The sequence below is a fragment of the Macrobrachium nipponense genome, chromosome 9, assembly GCF_015104395.2.
Source record: "Macrobrachium nipponense isolate FS-2020 chromosome 9, ASM1510439v2, whole genome shotgun sequence".
NCBI classification, from domain to species: Eukaryota; Metazoa; Arthropoda; class Malacostraca; order Decapoda; family Palaemonidae; genus Macrobrachium; species Macrobrachium nipponense.
In genome coordinates, this window is record NC_061110.1 from 80,328,952 (window position 1) to 80,351,715 (window position 22,764).

General features: G+C 35.4%; 1 protein-coding gene across 15 annotated transcripts in view; it reads right to left on the reverse strand.

Moving 5' to 3' along the window:
* LOC135218482 (uncharacterized) overlaps positions 1 to 22,764 on the reverse strand; it is a 1,465,909-nt gene that overhangs the window by 432,240 nt on the left and 1,010,905 nt on the right. For all 15 annotated transcript variants that reach the window (XM_064254810.1, XM_064254812.1, XM_064254817.1 and 12 more), the window contains one exon: positions 10,171 to 10,300. In XM_064254810.1, coding sequence (XP_064110880.1) covers positions 10,171 to 10,300 — 130 coding nt within the window. The remainder of the gene's footprint in view (positions 1 to 10,170; positions 10,301 to 22,764) is intronic.

Genomic DNA, 22,764 nt, shown 5'->3' on the forward strand with positions numbered 1-22,764 from the left:
TATATATATATGTGTGTGTGTGTGTGTGTGTGCGTGTGTGTGTGTGTATATGTATGTATATATATACATAAATACACAAAAATACTCATAGATAATTAGTTGGATATATCATAGATGGGATACTTGCTGTTTGCTCACCTGTGAAAATAAAAACAAAATATTCATGATGATATATTTTATATTTCTAAAGAATAAAGTCGTTAAAATTAATGTTAACGCTGAGCGATGAATACTATCTGTTCCTGTCAAATATTAACACGATAAAAAAAATTATTATTCAAGTTTTCTTCATTTTAACTAGCATATCTACATCACATTCTTCTCTCAACCTAATAACTATTATCATATAAGCGATCATTTGTGGACTCGTTCGCTTCAATTCGCTAAGGAACTGTTAATGGAAATGACAACAAATTTGGTGAAGGATTATATAGGTGGTTGTCTTATGACGTAACAGTCTCGTCATGACTTAAAATGTTAACGTGCCAATAAATACTTTTATCGCGAATTATACCTAATTACCACTGTTCGATATTTTGCCGAACAAGTAACAGGCAACGACAACAAAGCAGTTACTCAATAATGAATCCAAATGTTATCGGTTATTCAACTTACAGCTCTAGGTGTTACATATAGTGACCTGCAGCAGCTCTGTACGTAAAATGACGTTATATAACAAACGAAGTTATAATGAAGACTCATTTGGTAATTTATTAGGCCAAAATCGTCACGATTATCTTACGAAGACCATTGAAATTCTGTATTTTTACCAGTAGTGAAATTCTGTGTACGTGACTTTAGCTTGCTTTGCCTCCTGGGAAATCAATCAACAGTCACTTGGTAAATTACTTGGTAAAGAACATGCAAGAATCAGATAAAATAAGGATCAATAACTACCAAGGGCCATAAATAACTCACGCTTAACTGTCAAGTGAATGGGTAGGGCCTGAAACTTTTCTTACAAATTGAATGAACAAACGACGGTTATGCATTGTCCCTTAGCTAAAGAACCTACCACTGTCGTGTAGTAGCTACTGATTTATAATAAGCACAGAATAATTCAAATTACAACAGCTGTTTACACAAATAATTAGCGATATTGTTCTGCGATCGATAACTTTTGGGTCAGACACCGTATTTTGTTTATCTATTTATTTATTCATTTATTTATCTATTTTTTCTTGGGAATTTACATCTGGTTCTGTATAAGGATTGAAACCAATATGATATTCCAAATAAATGGTACACTTATTTCTGTTGACAAAGAAAATAACCTGTCAGCCATCCCATGGACACAGTCAAGTTTGAGTCAAACAACTTAATTCAGCTCAAGAATGGGATACATAAATAGAATTTGAGTTAACAAAAACTAACCTCAAAATTGTTTTCGTAAACATTTTGGGCATCTAAAGTTCGTCTTAGTGGACTACGGAAACTCTTACAGGTGAGGTAATTCAAACTTAAGGTAACATCTCTCACAATTATCACAAAGAGTCGGTGAGTGTCCCATTCTAACTTCTTGAGGCGTTTGGCGCCCTCTCGGCTTCAGAACTTTTATATATATTCTAACAAGAATATGATGTCGAGAGCTTTCGATTGCCCAGTAGGAGCATTTTCTTTTTTTATTATTCTCAAGAAATTAGAAAAGCCGAAAGTAGCGACAGATATTCGTAAATTGAGAACAATACATTTTCGGTACACTTGATAAATTTTGAAAAATTGTCAGGTTTTACGAATTCGCTGTCACTGAGGAAATCCGAATGATCAAGAAAAGAATAAGTGTGAATAACAAATATCTCACCTTCACTTTCTGTCAGTGTTTTTCGAAGTTTTATGGTGCTTTGACGTTTATTAGGGTTTCCCGTTCCCTCAATAATTACCTTTGAATAAACTACTCTCAGAGCAGCATTATTAAAAATTTATCGATAATAATAATTTATTCTGAATCTTTAGAGCTTCATCAACAAATTAAATGTTGATTTATTGCATCATTTTGATCCCTTGGTTATGACAATAATGATCAAATATAGCGCGTGCCCCTGAAAACTATTAATTATGAGCTGTCACTCAGTTCAGGAAAAAAAACTGCATTTTTACACTGGAATTCTGAATTAAGTGAACATCATTACATCGATGAGCAGCAGCAAAATCTCTAATAAAGCTGAATATGATGGTTCAAAGCACTTAAAGGTGACGGTAAATAAAGTAAATAAAATCATTGTTTTTATGATGAATTAATGCGTATTCATTCGTATAGAACCAGCAAAAAATAAACAAATAAATAAATAAACGAGCAAAGAATAAGGAATATTTACATACTCTTCTTGTGAAAATTCACTTAAAAGCACTGGATATGTCATAACAGGGTAAAAGAACGAGTTATAAACAAAATAAAGGAAGACTTTCAGTTACAACAATCTTGGATCTCTGTTACTTGCGCAGAGTCCTGAGGTCCATATCATGCCTATTACACCATTTCACATCTTCAATACTTATGAACGGCCTTAGGACAAGTACCTGAACTGGCATAAGCCACCAGCAACGTCCAAATTCATTAAGTGCAGGGAAGGTGTGGATACTCGATCTCCAAGTTGGAGATTATGCAAGTTTACTTATCAATAATGTATGAAATATGAGGTCCACAATAACAGTAAGAGTAAGATATACAAGGACATCATAAGCACACGAATTTAAGAGTGAGAAGATTAAAATCACTCCCAGTTTACCGAAGACAGGAACATCAGTTATTTCATAAACTACACCGTAGTCGAATTCCCGCAAGAATTACTCCTGAACAAGAAAGTCTTGACTCTACGTCTTGGTACGTAAGCTCTTAAACTGATTACAATCGTATTTCCATCCTGTTTAAAGACTGATTCCGAAGGCTCACTTCTTATTATCATTTTCTTTCTCCTTCTGTAACACACCTCCCTGAATGTAATACTTTATATGACAATTTTCTGAAAAGTTAACAAGATTTCCATCATTTTCATATGTGAAAATGAAGGAAATTCGTAAAACTTAAACAAAATATGAACGGATTGACGTATTCAACACGAAAAAAATGGCATTATCAGCACAAAAGTACGCAAGTGCATATAACACTAAAATTCTATGAATTACTGCAATATCAATACTATAAGCTATGCCCAAGTACAAGTAATAACAGTAAGACATGATATCATTCGCAGCAAGGCTATGAAACACATATTATATATGAAGTACTAAGCTTCCAGAAGCCACAATTCGCCATTCACCGAGTTCATATTTTTTTTTTTTTTTTTTTTTTTTTTTTACTTACAAAATTTGGAATCCAACTTTCAATTACGATTTCTTCCTATTCGATCATGTAGAAAGGGGGGGGGGGGGGGAGTTTCTTTCTGCTCTTTATAAAGTTACTTTCCAAAATCTCTTCCCTCATATGTTGCGCAACTCGGGTCCGGGATAGGTCATGTAATGGGTTGTACGTCCATCGCCCCATGCAGATAAAGAAAAAAAGAAAAAAGAAAAAAAGAGGATTTTAAAAAGGTAAGTTTCAATGGGACCTAAATAATGCATAATAACGAACATCATCCCCACCCGGCCTTCGAGAGAGAGCGAACTTCTCGTTTTCTCTCTGCAATAAGCTTGACACAGAAAGTTATAAACGGTGTAACTGTCCCTAGAAATTTGTTTTACCCAATAGCTTTCAACCCCCTTATCTCCCTCTCCCCCCAAACCCTTTTTTTTAATCTCCCATGCCAAAAGTTTTTCTACTTGAATCCGCCGGCTATTCTCTCTCTCTCTCTCTCTCTCTCTCTCTCTCTCTCTCTCTCTCTCTCTCTCTCTCTCTCTCTCTCTCTCTGAACCAATTCATTTTTTCCTTTGGAAATCCGACAGCAGAGCGAGTCCAACTTCATTTAATCCTCATATAAGCAATCGGCTTATGAAGGATTAACGTCGCACGAGTAAACATCACAGCCAGGACACTTGCACAGTGATACTTCGAATACTTCCAACACATGTGCATTACGGCGAGTACCTCTCCTGACAAGCACTGCCGACGACGTGACGAGGCTCAAGATTTTGACTGACGTGTCCTACGACGAAATTCGCTTCATATATACCCAACTGCACATGTGGCAGGGAACTGTTCATGGAAAACACTCATTCAGGGGCAGAAATATTAAAGAACTGGCAGAGCATATATACACATAACGACGGGTTCTATTCCTGACTAAATTGTGAAGTGACGGAGACTAACATTTTGGCAAATAACATACGATGTCACTTCGAATTCTTCCAGCACAGAATTACGACAAACAATCCTGACGTGTATAACGGCCAGTAAAGCTTGTAACAAAGCTACGGCCTAAGAGTAAATCTAAATGTTTGACGATTAAACGTTTACTACCGTCAATCTTACTTCAGACAAACTTACTGTAGTGTCAATGGTCCGAGAGTTTGCCATAAACGAATGCAATATGATAAACACTATTCCGAAAAACATACGTAGTTAATGAGAAGGGAGGTGAACTGTTTGATACTCAATAGTATTACCACGATTTCTGCTACAGATTAAAACTCGACAGCCGGTGTTACAGAGGAGATTTTGACTAAAGCTATTTCCGACGCAAAAGCTTTCCGGAAGTGCCAGGTATACTCGTGTCAGTGTGCGTGCGTGGTCAGGTCGGCGACGCCGTGACCTTGTTCTGATTATTCGGGATGCGGGTTCGGTTCTCTCTACCATACATCAGAATGACTTCATATTTCTTGCATTTGGAAATAAAGTCTTTGTAGTGACAAATGCATCCAAAAAGTGTGTAGAATTCGAGAAGTTTAGAGGTCAAGTGGCTATTTCAATTACATTTACACACACTTATATATGTAATTACAAACATGTTTGTATACATATGACTTGGGAAATATTAGTTTAAATTACTCATTAACAACGAATTTATTTACCTTGGGAATAACTTACGGTGACCAGGCATCTCTCCTGACAGCTGGGTTGATTTCATTTTATAGATTTTAGGCATAATGGCAAGCACTGGGGCAACTAAGGCCATTCAGTGCTGAAACGGAAATTGACAGTGAAAAAGTTTGAAAGGTGTAACAGGAGGAAAGCCTCGCAGTAGCACTACCAATCAATTGTTAGGAAACGGTGGGAAGTAAGATGGAAGAGAGAGAATATGAACGGAGGTACAGTAAAAAGAATGAAAGTAGTTGCAGCTAGGGGCCGAAGGGACGCTGCAAAGAACCATAAGTAATGCCTACATTGCACCGCATGAGGCGCATTGACTGCACTACCCCCCTAAAGGGGTCATGACAGCTGGGTAACTGTCATCCTATTTTAAGTTACATAAGACGAAATTACGAATACTGAAAAGGATAAGAGAACTTACCATACAAAATTCCCTTTGGGTAAATTGAATTCGATATTACGAGTGATTTGTGGTTTAATATTTTAATGAATAAAAATATCACGTGCAAAATATGCAAAATATCATACATACAAAAATAAAAACATATATGTATGTATGTATATATATATATATATATATATATATATATATATATATATATATATATATATATATATATATATATATATATATATATATATATATATATATACTTGTTCGCCGAGTTGATAACATCACTGAAGTCATGATTTCTCCTCTGTCCGCTGGGCGCTGGTTCGAACCCACGAGAGGACTAAATTACTATCAACTAAAAAATTCCCCTACGGTTAACATATATGAAAATATATTAATTTCGAGGTAGAGCGAATTGGATATTAAAGGACACTTGTAGCTTAACGCACATGCAGATACACACACACTCACACACACACACACACACACACACGAGTGTTTTACAGTCTAGCCAAGCCAACTGATAGATGAAAAGGACGGAAGAAAAATGATGTTCAACGATAAGAAAAGTCCCACTTTTACAACGAACAAGCACTGATTTAACTGCCGTAATAAAGAGCCTGCCTTGACAACGAGTCAACATCATGAAATGGAAAAGTGTTGTTGAAAGTTGGATTTTTCCGTATGAGTTTATCAGCCGAGAAACCCAACATTTCAAGTTCGTGACATAGATAAGTGCACTGTGCCAAATCGAGATCCTGTTGAACATTAGTCTGTTTGGTGGAAGCATCCGATTATTAGGATTAATATTCTTCTTGACGCAAAATACAATCCGTGGAATCTTGTGTTTTGACAAGGCACACACAGTATTTTACCGATCCAATTTCTGGAGATAATGCCACTGAGTGTGTGCCATTTTGTAGTAACGACTGACTGACCAAAATATAAAGCGCCTCAGTGGCGTGGTTGGTATGGTGCTGGCGTCCTACCTCGGTGGTCGCGGGTTCGATTCTCGGCCATTCCATTGAGGAGTAAGAGATGTGTATTTCTGGTGATACAAATTCACTCTCGACGTGGTTCGGAAGTCACGTAAAGCCGTTGGTCCGATGCTGAATAACCACTGGTTCCATACAAAAAAAAAAAAAAAAAAAAAAAAAAAAAAAAAATTATAACGCTTATATTAAATGTGTTTATGTGTAGCAGACACAAATGAAAAGCATTCATCAGACAGAACACCTTCGGCAAAGCTTTACACATATGCAATCGACGATGGAGTATTCAAACCAGCAAAATGCCACGTCTTTACGTAAGTGTTCGGACAATGTCTCAAGCGCTCTCGAATAGAATTTGATGGAACTTGGAAGTTCAATACACTGAGCAAATAATGACAGGTGATGAATTTTTGTGAGATATCCGCTGGTACTAAATCGTTAACTTATAGAGCAATATCTTGCAAATAGTAATCCTGCTGAGGTCACCTAATGACGACGTCTGCCAAGTTCCATCAAATAACACACACAAGGAGACGATAAGACTTCCTTCCATCTTTAATGGTGGAAGTAAGTACAGAGAACTTATTCGTGTGAAATTTTACGGTAGAAGATGGTGACTCAGTACTTCCAATTTTGCTTGAGAAAAATGAAGAGTTAACTGAACTATCTGACTTTAAGTAAATGTTTAAGGTATATTGGAGTTTCTCTCAGTTTTAGACATTTTAATATACGAGTCGTAAAATCACCATTAATTTTTCTTATATGTTCAATTGCAAAACCCATTATGTTGCTTACAAAAAAATCTTATTGCTAACAACAATATCCTACTAAAGCTTTTTAAAATAGCGTCGGATAACTCAAGTCACAATAACGAAACGAAGCTGATTTTGGTTTAGCTCGAACTTTTAACAATAGTGATTATCAAGAAAAAAAAAAGTATACAAGAAGTGAGGTAAAACATTGTCCACCGTTAGCTTTGAATGCTGTAACTAACAGCTGTTGCTATCTATCTATCTATATCTACATCTATATATATATATATATATATATATATATATATATAATAGATATAATATGTATACATATGTATATATATAAATACATATATATACATTTATATACATACTTATATATTCACATATATGTATTTACATGCAGATATGTACATGAATATATAAATGTGCGCATATGCATCATTCATGACATACTATACAATTAGTGGAAGCGTACAATTTATGTGTTTTTGTGTTTACTATATGACAAACGTTATAATGAATTCCTCATCGTAAAGACATTCGTTTTTATGTCATGAAGAGAGTCTTCGACCCAAGAATATTCACTTTCAGAAGCAAGGGAATTCTCCAACGACAGATTTTAATGTTAACACATTCACGCACCAAGGTTTTATTGCTAATCGAATTATGTTAATCGGGGTTATTTGATTTAGACCTGGGATGATATGCAAATTAATGATACCTTTAATGTACAATTACCTTCTGGCTCTGACTTTCTTATTTTTTCGTTGCCTTCCTTTGTATATATATATATATATATATATATATATATATATATATATATATATATATATATATATATATATATACAAAGGAAGGCAACATATATATATATATATATATATATATATATATATATATATATTACACACACAAAGGAAGGCAACATATATATATATATATATATATGTATATATATATATATATATATATATATATATATATATATATATATATCATACAAAGGAAGGCAGGAAAGCAACGAAAAACTAAGAAAGTCAGAGCCAGAAGGTAAATTGTACATTAAAGGTATCATTAATTTGCATATCATCCCAGGTCTAAATCAAATAACCCCGATTAACATAATTCGATTAGCAATAAAACCTTGGTGCGTGAATGTGTTAACATTAAAATCTGTCGTTGGAGAATTCCCTTGTTTCTGAAAGTGAATATTCATGGGTCGAAGACTCTCTTCATGACATAAAAACGAATGTTTTTACGATGAGGAATTCATTATAATTTTAGGAATTCCCTCCCAAATGCAGTACAAATGAAATGCCATTTCGTAATAAACGTGGTGAATTGCGCGTATTGGTTTCGTATTAAGGAGTGTCTCACCATTTATTCATTTATTTACTTATTCATTTTTCTTTATTTCATTGGAAATCTTTGATAACAATTATCAATTATCAATATCTTGCGTTGAGTTCTCTCGCTTTCTGGACATGATGGTTGCTCTTAAATCTCCATTTATCCAACACTTTCTAGGTTCCCCCCCTCCCCCATCCTACATAACTCACACCATATCAATCACCATTCTTTCATCATATATATACATATATATATATATATATATATATATATATATATATATATATATATATATATATATATATATATATATATATATATATATATATATATATATATATATATATATATATATATATATATATATATATATATATATATATATATATATATATATTTAAAGCAATTACTTTTGTGGCATCAATAAGTTCTTTGCCGGAATCTTCATATCGTCGGAGTTTTTTTCAGATTCTCAGGCGTCAATCTTCGGTGAAGAACACACTAACTTCTTTCTGTGATATGAAGTTTCCGGCAAAAAAACTTATTGATGCCACAAAAGCAATTGCTTTCAGTGAAAATTACCTTAGAGAAAAACTATGCCCTAAAAGTATATATATATATATATATATATATATATATATATATATATATATATATATATATATATATATACATATATATGTATATATATATATATATATATATATATATATATATATATATATTATATATATATATATATATATACAAAATTTAACTGAGTACTACAACCTCTGCTGAATGAAGCATATAATTATAATCATGGAATAAACATTTGCTGTATGTGTAGCTGCTAAAAAAAATTGTTTCCAATACGGTTGCAAGAATACTACTAATAGAGGATGAATAAAGCCACCCGAGAGACTGTGATAAACGCGGGTTTTAGAAAGTTAATAATTTGCATCTGTAGTTATTTTATATATATCTGAATGGATGAAATGAGGAGAAATGATTATGCGAGAAGACATTAACTGTACTGAAATTGTGAAAGGAAGATATATGAATTTGACAATTATCACGATTTGGGTGGTTAAGAGCATCTATACATTGCTGAGGTCTCTGAAATAATCTGGAAATGTTCGTAAGAAGAGATGGTCGAAAATGACTACTGGCAAAATAAAAGATGACGAAAAAGAACGAATCGAAGATGGAGCTACAACATATTTATATCGATGAAAAATAAACGTGATTGCCTGACTTGACTTACATATTCATCAAAGGGCAAAAGATGTAGATCACGAAGAGATAAGAGAAAAGTGACTTTTGCAGAACAACAGAGAAATGAGCTGAGGGTGAACGTGACTTTGAAGAGGAAGGCCATCAATTGCCTCTTGCCATTGCAAGATCAAAAGGATACTCGAAAGGGAGAAGGACGCTGTACTGGCTATTTTTCTTTTAAAGAGGGCTACCATCCAGTTTCTCTTTCCCTGATTGGTTTCCTTAGTGAAAACACCAAAAAAGAATGAGTATGATCTACAAACATAATCATTTGAGCCCTAATTATCAACTATTTCGGTCTGAAAATGAATTTTATTCTATTATTCAAGCCTACAAGATGACTAAGGTATAGTATATGAAAGCACTTGAAAACCTTGAAGACAACAGTTAAAAAATAAACCAATAAAAGATTAATTCTGAGAGGAGACAGAGAGAAACGTAACAGTCACATTATCTTACCTGTAAATAGGGTCTTTATCCTCATCCTTATACCAGAGGATCAGGTTAACCTTATCCTGCGGGTCGGTTGGGTTAAGGTCACAGGGCAACGAGGCACTCTCCCCTTCTACCCCTTCCACCATGACCAACACTGCGAGAAAAAGAACAGTGTTTTAGGGGTATGGCAGTTAAAGCTAGTCGGCCACTGAAAAAGAAAGATAGTACTGTTATTACCTTCCGTGATGAAAAACGATAAATTGTGTAAAATATAATTTTTATCAAATCACTGCACGAAATTTTATTATAAAATTGATAAATTTCTTAAGCACGAAATTTTATTATAAAATTGATAAATTTCTTATACAAAGTAGAGCACGTATTTCAGAAAGAAAAAAAATCAGAACAAAAGGTTCTTCGTGAAAAAAGATGGCAATTATTTTCTCCGGGAAAATAACTACCGTAGAATATAGAACAAAAGATTCGACTGTTTTTCACTTCCAGCATCCAACGATCTATGCGAATTTATAATTAACGTACGGTACATGATAGACGAATTTGGAGACGAAAGAAAGAAAAATGAAACGACGTTTTTCTTTTTGCTGAAAACCAGGAAAGAAATCTTAATTAGGAATTCATTAGCAATAACACGAAATTAATATCTAGTTCATGCAATCTGACTGGTCTTCGACAGAGAATAAAACCTGGTTTACGAAAGGTAGTTAATTGACTTTTTCGTCGTCCGATCGTGTCGGGGTACTCGTGCTATCATTAAATGATCCCAGATTCTAACTCGGGAGAAGGCAGAGCGAATAAGATACTTTTTTTTTTTTTTTTTTTTAATAGCCATTGTGCCTCGATGGATATAAGCCATGAATTATGAGTCTCGTGGCCAGTCGACCGTTCTGGGTTGTTGGTTGGGATTGAAAGAGATTAATTGATGGATTACTTATCTGGCGTCAAACTGCCAAGGTTATTAACGCTAGGAGAGAGAGAGAGAGAGAGAGAGAGAGAGAGAGAGAGAGAGAGAGAGAGAACTACTAGACGTGAGTGATCACTTACAAAATACTATATATACGGAGTATGGACTTGAAACAAACACTCACCCCCCTCCACCGCCTCTCTCTCTCTCTCTTTATCCCTCTCATGCTCATTATAAAAGATACATATACACGAGTAATAATGTGACTACTGGCAACGAAATTTTCTGATTTGCAGAACCCTTTTAGTAATGTTACTGTACATAGATACCTTCGCTAGGAATCAAACTACCGCTGTTACAAAAACGAGTAACCTCGTATTAACATCTCTAAGTTATACATTTCCTGAAAGTATTGTAAATAATCGCAAACACCGTCAATACAAAACCAATAGTAAAAACTTATTGAGTAAAATCTCATAGGAAATCTCGTGTATCGAGATTCATAAAAAAAAAAAATTTTAAATCACTCCGGAACAAAAGTCATGATGAATGAATGGACACTGCCATATATATAAAGTAATGATCTACTTTACTAGAATACAACGGAAATGACACAAATAATAATAAAAAACAAAACTTTTTTTAGTATCTTGCCAACAAAATAAAATCAAGTAGCCAATAACTGATTAATTCATTTCCACGAAGTAGAGCAATCAATTGCCATACAAAAGAGACAGACACTAAGTTTTCGCTTCACACAAATTTAAGTGATATTTGTTATTTGGTACAAAGTTTAGCAGGGAAATGCTGGAAGGTGTCTAAAAATTAGCGCTTTGATACCGTATTTATCCTTTTAATTCAAGGCCTACTTAACACATTTTTGTTGAAAATTCATGATCATTTTGTTGTTACACAAGAAATTCCCATTTCATTATATACATTCCCTTGTCATTATAATCCTCATTCTGTAAACCTTATTTGCATTTTTACTGTACACCTACTTTCATTGTGGACGTTTTCTTCTCATTAGAATGCACACAATGAGGCAAGGACACATATTTGTTGTTGTTTATTTCTTCCCCAACTTGTAATAAATTGAATATTTTTGGGAGGGTCAGGGAGAGATATTTTGGCAACGGTGACTTTACAGTCTCTCTTAGCAGCGTCCTAAAATGATCACGCCTTTGAACCTCATGGTAAACGAAAACCAGCCCATGGTATTGTGTGTGTGTGTATGTATGTATATATGTGCATACATATATATATATATATATATATATATATATATATATATATATATATATATATATATGTGAGTCCAAAGGAAGATACAACTCACGGCAACGTTTCTACTTTCATTTTATTGCAAATGAGAACAAAAACCTTCAACCCAGGTATGTTACAGAATATGCTCAGAGCATACGTATGTAAGCGTACGTTGTACAGTAGCGATAGAATGAGCTTACTCAAAGTCCGGTAAATTTCAGGTCCGTCATCTAATTTACATTTTTTTACAATATATATATATATATATATATATATTATATATATATATATATATATACACATATATATTAACCAGATATGGCAAGTTCCTACGGTTAACAGCTCCGTGAACGGCAGTTCGGTCGTGCAGATCTATTTGGTTGTTTGTCCTTATTTGCTTTTTTGTTAAAGGTTATTTGGTAACTAGTGCTGCGAACGATAAGAAGACACCCGCCGGAGAAACATACAGCACTACTATATATATATATATATATATATATATAAAATATATATATATATATATATATATATATTATATTATATAAAGGAATAAGGAATAGGAGTCAGTGCTAGCCGGGTAAGGGTGGGAGGAAGTGCAAAACTAGTTTCGTAGCCGCCACAGAAATGAAGGTTATCGATCCGAGGAAAAAAAAGTTAAGTATATCTTAGCTTAACCAGACCACTGAGCTGATTAGAGGCTCTCCTAGGGCTGGCCCGAAGGATTAGATATTTTTACGTAGCTAGGAACCAATTGGTTACCTAGCAACGGGACCCACAGCTTATGGAGGGATCCGAACCACATTACACCGAGAAATGAATTTCTAATCACCAGAAAAAAATTCCTCTTATTCCACGTTGGCAGAGCGGCGAATCGACGTCGTGACTACCGAATCGGTAGGCAAGCACGGAACCCACTCGTCCAACTAGGAACTCTCGATCCAAAGAATCCCATGCAGTGACTGATTTGGGAAATGGTTTTCATGATAAAAGTTATCACCTCACTTTTTACGTTTGTTTGTTTGTATGGTGTTTTTACGTTGCATGGAACCAGTGGTTATTCAGCAACGGGACCAACGGCTTTACGTGACTTCCGAGAGTGAACTTCCATCACCAGAAATACACATCTCTCACCCCTCAGTGGAATGCCCGAGAATCGAGCTCGCGGCCACCGAGGTGGCACGCTAACACCATACCGATTACGCCACTGAGGCGCTCTCACTTTTTATTTAAGTTAATTTCATGCTTATCATATTTCGTAAAAATGCATGACGAAGCGGAATCCAGTGGAAAATAATTATTTGACTGGATCCATTAACTTCGACAAAGGACCTGAACATGCAAAAACGCTTCTTTGTTCTTAAGATATAAGCTATACAGTGATTCAAAGTACATATACTATTCCCAGGAACTTAACCCGTATTAAATGCCATCCAAACACAAGGTTGAAATATATATATATATATACTATACATACACACACACATATAAATATATATATATACATATATACATACATACATATATATATATATATATATATATATATAATATATATATATATATATATATAATATATTATACATTATACCTGCAATCGTGTGTTTGAACGGCAGCAAATACAGGTTAAATTTTCAAGAATAGTGCATGTGCTTTCATTCACTCTATTTAGCTTATTTCTCCAGAACAAAGAAGCGTTTTTGCACGATCAATTCCTTTGTCAAAGTTAATGGATCCTGTCTTTTGACTATTTTTCACTGGATTCCGCTTCGTCATGCATGTTTGAGAAATATGATAAGCATGAAATTAACTTTCATAAACGGGAGGTGATCACTTTTATCATGAAAACCACCTCCCAAATCAGTCACCGTCCCAGGTTAACCAGAAAACTCTTCATTCAACTGCGCCTTTCCTTTTCATTCGTTGGGACTTGGGTCATGATCTTTTCCTGTAAATTTATAATCATCGGATCGCTCGCTTCGATGACTGTTTCATTCCCGCTCCTAGGAGGCTTTGGAAAACTCTCCCTGGTGTCACACTACTTTCCAACACTTATTTGACAGGTCTATTGCATCCTACGGGTCCAGGACCTAGTCTTTTTCATTCACTCTACCGTGCTGGCACTAACTCTTCTCTTTTTTCCCTTCCTTTTCTATCTTTTTTTTATCACACCATAGCTAAGTGCTCTGGGTTTGCATCTGAAAAAGTTTCCTAAGTTAGGTTACGTTAGGTTAGGTTAAGTTGCGTAGATGTAATGATTGACTCCTTTGAACACATTACCAATGATCAGCTACCATAAGAAAAAAAATTCTAAACCATATTTTTCATGGTTCGTAATTTAAACTAGTAATAAATGAAGTTTTCCTGTCCTGTTATAAAAGCGAGCCTTGAAAGCGTCTAAAATAGCTTTGTTACTTTGCTTAGAATAACAAGGCAAATAATGGACAGTGAAAAGTTCAATATTTTATAGAAAAAAAAAAAATTTCGTTTTGATAGATTCAAATTTAGAGCTATTATTTTGATTGCTATTAGTGTCTTCAAAATAAAAGCAAGAGCAACGACAGCATCATTATTAACATTTGTTGCGGCAGAGGCAAAAAATAAATAAAAAATATATATAAACACATGAAAGGAAATACGAGGCCTTCCAAAATGGACGATGTCCATCAAAGGAGAAAATGTATCTACGTCAAAACTTTTAAACACCAGTTTGTTTATTAAGAGGAGAAAGTGTAAGCTCAGACAATTTATAAATAAAAAAAATAAAAAACATGGAAAAAATAGCGTCTACATCAACTTTTGTTGTTGAAGAAAAAGTAGTAAAGTTTAGATGAGAAGCGCACTGGATATTAGTTAGTCGGGAGAACTCTATAAAAATATTACAATAATTTATTCTTCCTATGGGAATTTCCTTTCCCAAATTAAACTTTAATCATTTAAAACGACACACATACATATACTTAAGTGTATATATATATATATATATATATATATATATATATATATATATATATATATATATATATATTTACACACATGCACACACACATATATATACATATACTTAAGCAGATATACCGTAACCAACATACGATTAATAAATTGCAATATATGTATGTAAATATAACCACCCAAAAATAGCGCACAAGCATATATAAATAAAAAAGAAAAACTGGCGTAGAACTGGAAGTATGCGTGTGTGTGTGTGTGTGTGTGTGTGTGTGTGTGTGTGTGTGTGTATATATATATATATATATATATATATATATATATATATTATATATATATATATATATATATATATATATATATAACCATGAGACGATATTCCTAGTGCGACAGAAAATATAGCAACACCGTGTACCTTCATCGCTTAACATATTCCTAGATCAACGAGCCCCATACCGTCAAGTTGCTTTATCTTTAGGTTCCCTAAAATCATAAAAACCATATTTTGTAAAACTTGTGACACATTATTTGATCTTTAGAGCTCATTCTACTCTCCATCCTTGCGGTTGTATTAGATGTTGGTACCCTTTAATGTTGAATTTATGTTCTCTTCTACTTCCGGTCTTTAAATATTCATGCAAATCATACACACAAAGAAATGTATATACTTTGCAAACCCATTTATTATATGGCACGCCATGTCTCTATAAAAAAGGTTGCTAGGTTGGAGCATAACATCTTGAAGAATTTTCTCTCCTTGCTAAGGACGCTTGGGCATTATATACGTAAGAAAACACAAACGCCAACCCAACTATTTAAACATTATTCACTACATTTTCTGCTTTCGCACTTGAACACGACATAAAAAAAAAAGTTATGCGCTGCATGCCACGCCTGTCTAAGTTATTATTAGCTTTGATATAAAATCAACTGAAAAACGCCTCTACGTTAACTTTTGTCCATTTTCTCTTTGCCCATTGGGGTGCACTAAATATAGTATATCACATGCTTCTGCTTCAGCTGCGATTGCGTTCATATCTGCTCAACACTTGCATTCCCGTGTTTTATGAATATTCTTGTTAGTCGAGTCAGTAGTGCTGTGAGATAAATAGTGTAAGATTTTTCTGACATTTTCTACTGGTTAATTTTATTCTTTCAAGGTTTCCGTCTTGTTGTGTTTATATTTTTACAAACCAACATGCATGTATTTAACTAAGTATACTTGAACTACTTACAAAGGGCAGAACATAATAAAAATAAATATATTTTGTTCTTGAAGACATTTCTAATCCTCCACCTGGGTTGATCTTGGCAATGTTGTGCAGAGCAACAATGACTCTTAGATAATGAAAAAGATGGGAGTTGGAGTGTTTGGACAGCAAGATAAAGATTGGGATGGAATGTAGAGTTTAGGCTAAGGGCCATGCACTAGGAACAATGAGGTCATTCAGCGCTGGAAAGTAAATTAAGAGTAGGTAGGTTTGCAAGGTTTAACAGCAGGAAACCCTCACAGCTGCACAATGAAATAATTGTTAGGAGAGGGTGGATAGCAGGAAGAAAGATAATATGAATGGAGGTACCGTAAAAAGAACGAAAGGCATTGCAACTGGGGGCCGAAGGGACGCTGCAAAGAACATTTAGTAATGCCTACAGTGCACCCCGTGAGGTGCACTGACGGCACTACCCCCCTACGGGGGGAAAAGATAAAGACATCCAGCAAATAACGAGGTAAAAGAATCTTAAGGTGGAACTGGGAGGACACACTACAATTGCAACAAAAAGTAACAAAGGTGTTGGACAGCAGATTCTGAAGAAAGGAAGGGGATGGAGCCAAGGGCTCAAGGAAGCTGCAAGCAACCTTTAATACCCCTTAGAGGACATAACTATGAAATCAATTCTGCTCTTCCTTTGGGACATGAGTTTAACTCATTTCTTCCACTTCGGTAATTTACGTACACAGTTAAACATATAAATATCCATGAAACCGCACAGACATATGCAAACATTATTATTATTATTATTATTATTATTATTATTTTTTTTTTTTGCTCTATCACAGTCCTCCAATTCGACTGGGTGGTATTTATAGTGTGGGGTTCCGGGTTGCATCCTGCCTCCTTAGGAGTCCATCACTTTTCTTACTATGTGTGCCGTTTCTAGGATCACACTCTTCTGCATGAGTCCTGGAGCTACTTCAGCCTCTAGTTTTTCTAGATTCCTTTTCAGGGATCTTGGGATCGTGCCTAGTGCTCCTATGATTATGGGTACGATTTCCACTGGCATATCCCATATCCTTCTTATTTCTATTTTCAGATCTTGATACTTATCCCTTTTTTCCCTCTCTTTCTCTTCAACTCTGGTGTCCCATGGTATTGCGACATCAATGAGTGATACTTTCTCTTGACTTTGTCAATCAACGTCACGTCTGGTCTGTTTGCACTGTATCACCCTATCCGTTTCTGATACCATAGTCCCAGAGATCTTTGCCTGATCGTTTTCTATCACTCCTTCAGGTTGGTGCTCGTACCACTTATTACTGCAAGGTAGCTGATGTTTCTTGCACAGGCTCCAGTGGAGGGCTTTTGCTACTGAATCATGCCTCTTTTTGTACTGGTTCTGTGCAAGTGCCGGGCATTCACTTGCTATGTGGTTTATGGTTTCATTTTTCGTATTGCACTTCCTACATATGGGAGAGATGTTATTTCCGTCTATCGTACTTTGAACATATCTGGTTCTTAGGGCCTGATCTTGTGCGCTGTTATCATTCCTTCAGTTTCCTTCTTTAGCTCTCCCCTCTGTAGCCATTGCCAATTGTCATCGCTGGCTAGTTCTTTAGTCTGTCTCATGTATTGTCCGTGCATTGGTTTGTTGTGCCAGTCCTCTGTTCTTTCTGTCTTTCTCCTGTCTCTGTATATTTCTGGGTCTTCGTCTACTTTTATTAGTCCTTCTTCCCATGCACTCTTTAGCCACTCGTCTTCACTGGTTTTCAGATATTGCCCCAGTGCTCTGTTTTCGATGTTGACGCAGTCCTCTATACTTAGTAGTCCTCTCCCTCCTTCCTTTCGTGTTATGTATAGTCTGTCCGTATTTGCTCTTGGGTGTAGTGCTTTGTGTATTGTCATTTGTTTCGTGGTTTTCTGATCTATGCTGCGGAGTTCTGCCTTCGTCCATTCCACTATTCCTGCGCTGTATCTGATTACTGGCACTGCCCATGTGTTTATGGCTTTTATCATATTTCCGGCGTTGAGTTTGACTTGAGTATCGCCTTGAGTCTCTGCATATATTCTTTCCTGATCGTGTCCCTTCATCTCTTGGTGTTTTATATCTCCTCCTTCCATTATTCCCAGGTATTTGTATCCTGTCTCATCTATGTGTTTGATGTTGCTCCCATCTGGTAGCTTTATCCCTTCAGTTCTCGTTACTTTGCCTTTTTGTATGTTGACGAAGGCGATTTTTCTGAAGGGCATTTTTCTATTCCAAACTCCATCCTGATGTCCCCAGATACAATCCTTACAGTCTGGATTAGGGTATCTATTTCCTTGATGCTCTTACCATACAGCTTGATGTCGACCATGAACATCAGATGGTTGATTTTGTTGCCTCTTTTCTTGAGTTGGTACCCGGCATCCATCTTCTGTAGTACTTTGTCATGGAATCATGGCTATACGAAGAGTAGTGGGGACAGTGAGTCGCCCTGGAAGATCCCTCTCCTGATATTAACCTCTGCTAGTCTTATTCCAGAGCTTGTAAGTATTGTATTCCAGTTGCGCATTGTATTTTTGAGGAAGCTGATGGTATTTTCCTCTGCCCCATATATTTTCAGGCATTCTATTAGCCATGTGTGTGGTATCATGTCAAAGGCTTTCTTATAGTCTATCCATGCCATGCTTAGGTTGGTTTTCCTTCTCCTACTGTTCTTCATTACCATTTTGTCTATCAGGAGCTGGTCTTTTGTGCCCCTACACTTCCTTCTGCACCTTTCTGTTGGTGGGGGATGGTGTTTGTCTCCTCTAGGTAGTTGTATAGCCTTTCACTGATGATACCTGTTAGTAACTTCCACATTATTGGTAGGCAGGTGATAGGCCTGTAGTTACTGGCTATATTTCCCTTACTCTTGTCTTTTTGTACTAAGGATGTTCTTCCTGTGGTCATCCATTTGGGTGCTTGGTGATTTGAGATACAATGCTGGAGTTGTTCTGCTATTCGTGGGTGTAGGGCCTTGAAGTTTTGAGCCAGTATCCATGGACTTCATCGGGACCTGGGGCTTTCCAGTTTGGCATTTTCTTTATTTTGTTGTGTCTGACTGTGTCTGTCGTGATGTCTGTGAATCTTTGTTTTATTCTCCCTGTTTCTTCTTCCTTGACTTCCTGGAGCCATGTTGCATGTTTGTTGTGTGATACCGGATTGCTCCATATGTTTTCCCAGAGTGTCTTACTTGGTTCGGCTTCAGGAATTTCTGGGTGGTTGTCTTCCCCTCTTAGTTGGCTGTATAGTCTTTTCTGGTTGGTTCCGAATAGTTTGTTCTGTTGGTATCCCTTATTCCTGTTCATGTACCGTTGGATCTTGTGTGCTTTGGCCTTAAGCCTCTGTTTTACATCTTCTATTGTGTTGTTTTAGTCCCCTCTTCTTGTACTTTGTATTTCTCGTTGAGTTCCTCCCTTGTTTCTTGCTTCTTAGCCTTTTTTCTGCCATCTCTTTCAGTTTACTCAAGTCAGATCTAATCACCATGATTTGCTTTTCCAGGCGCCTTTTCCAAGGAGTTTGCTGTTTTGGTTTCTGTTGGGTTTGGTTGTGACGGTGGTGTTGGTGTTCGAATCCCCATCAGTTCTGCTACTAATCTTGCTCCTGCATATGTCAAGTTATTTGTTTCTGTGATACTGGTGGTGTGTATTAGGCCCATTATTTCATTGACCTCACTTGTTTTCTCCCTTAATTTCTTTCTACCCCATTCCGTCCTCTCTGTTACTTCGTCGGTGTTTCTTCGTGTGTCGTTGTTTGATACTTCATCCTCCCTGTCGTCTTCTGTGGCATCGTCTCCCAGTTCGTCTTCGTGTAATTCGTTGTCGTGTGACATTTCCCTTTCCAGTTCTTCTCTTTCTGTTGGGGAGAGCCAGTTCTTTTTCTTTATGCTCCTTCTTGGTCTGCCAGCCTCTGCTCTGTTTGGGGGGTGTATTCCTCTCATTCCAGATGTTGATCATCTTCTTCTATATCCTCTCTCCGTCGGGTTGCTTCTGATGTAGCATCTCCATATTTCCTTATTTTCTTCTCTTGTCCATTTCTTCCTTTTTTTGCCTCTGTAGCTCCAATCTCAGGCTGTTGATGACTGTCGTTGTGGTGATCAGTTGCTGGATGACGAGCTCCAAGTACCTGACCGTCTTCCCCTACAATTGGGTTGAATACCTGGTTGCCGGACGAGGCTCCTCTGTTTGCCAGAGTTCCATTTACGTCGTTGTCGTTTATTCCTTCATTTCTTTCCATCATTGCTGAGTTTTGCTATTTAACCCATAGCTGGACCCTACCCCATCAGGGATAGGTACTCATTTACAGCTGAGTAGACTGAGGAAATTATGGTAAAGATCCTTTCCCAAGGGATCAACGCCGAGGAGAGCGGTCACCCATCCAACGACTGACCAGCCCCAATGTTGCTTAACTTGACTTAAGTCTATTGACGACCTAACCAACTCCTCCACGGCGCCACATTATTATTATATTTATTATTATTATTATTATTATTATTATATTATTATTATTATATTATTATTAATTATTAATTATTCAAAAGATGAACCCTAATCTTACGGAACAAGCCCACAAGGACCAATGATTCGAATTTCAAGCTTCCAAAGAATATGGTGTTCATTCGAAAGAAGTAACAGAAGGTAAAAGGAAATACAAGAAGAGATAATTTATTAGTAAAGGAAAAATAAATCAACATCGTAATAAATAAATAAATGGAAAATTTGAAAATTTAAATTCCATTCGCAGAAATATAAAACACAGATATGTTGTTTGCTTAAAAATCACTGCTGCGAGATATAAAACAGATATGTTGTTTGTTGAAAAACCACTAAAATATTGGGCTCCATTCGAAAATGAAACAACCGATGGACAGAGTCCCGTCATCAGAAAACACCGTGAATCACTTAATCTCCTTGAATATGACACAGCAAGTCTGGATGAAGTATTTAGGTCAAACAAAAACAGACAACAAGCTTTCCGACTCACTCAAATGGGCTCTTGCGTAATATGCTGGATTATGGAGGATTATACAATGTGGAAAATGTCTCTGAGTCTATTTATGTATGCAAAGGCACGTATACATTTGTAAGTCGGTGTTTATGCATATTCCTTAACATTAAGCCGGTTTCTATAAATAATGGCCATATATACATACATCACACATACAAAGAGAGAGAGAGAGAGAGAGAGAGAGAGAGAGAGAGAGAGAGAGAGAGAGAGAGAGAGAAGAGAGATACACCTTATGTTAAGGGTATGGCCTGAAAATCGCACCACGAACAATTGAAGACTCGTTGAAAATTAATACACGCAAACACACACACACACACACACACACGTGTGTGTGTGTGTTAGAAAAGCTTAACTGATCCATTTTAATCATACGCCATGGCAACGACAAAGGTCATGAGAAATAAAGCGAAATTCCAATTACAATCTTCAAATCCATGTAGTAATCAAAATGAGAAAAAAGAAAGGCAACAATGCCACTGGATAGATTCAATGTTATATAAATCAAACAAGGAAGTTCATTTATTTCAACAGCAGTCATCACAAGTAAAAATTCTGAACAATTAAACAAACGCGGAAACCACACTGACACAATATTCCAACTCATCGTCTGAAATGTTACGCATTACGAAACAACGCTCTAAGCCCCAGCTATTCCGCCCCCAATTTCGCACATACGCACATATTATATTATATTATATTCATATATTATCTATATAATATATATATATAATATATATATATATATACATATATATCTATATACATATATGTATATATAAATAAATTATATACTTAATATATATATCTCTATATACTATATATCTATATATACATATGATAATATAGTATAAACGTATTATATATTACATATATATGTATATATATAAATATAATATATATATGTATATATATATATATCAATATATAATCTATATATACAAACAACACACACATAGCATACATACACACACACTACACCCACACACACGATATATATACACACACACGATACAATATATATTATTATATATATATAATAGTATTAATATATATTATGTATATGGATACAACTAATATTCCATATTATAAGTATATATATCTATATTATCTATATATATATAATATATATAATATATGGTGGTATATATATACATATGTATATAGTATATATATAATATATATATACCTATATATAATATATATGTATCTGTATAAATATTGAATATACTCTATAA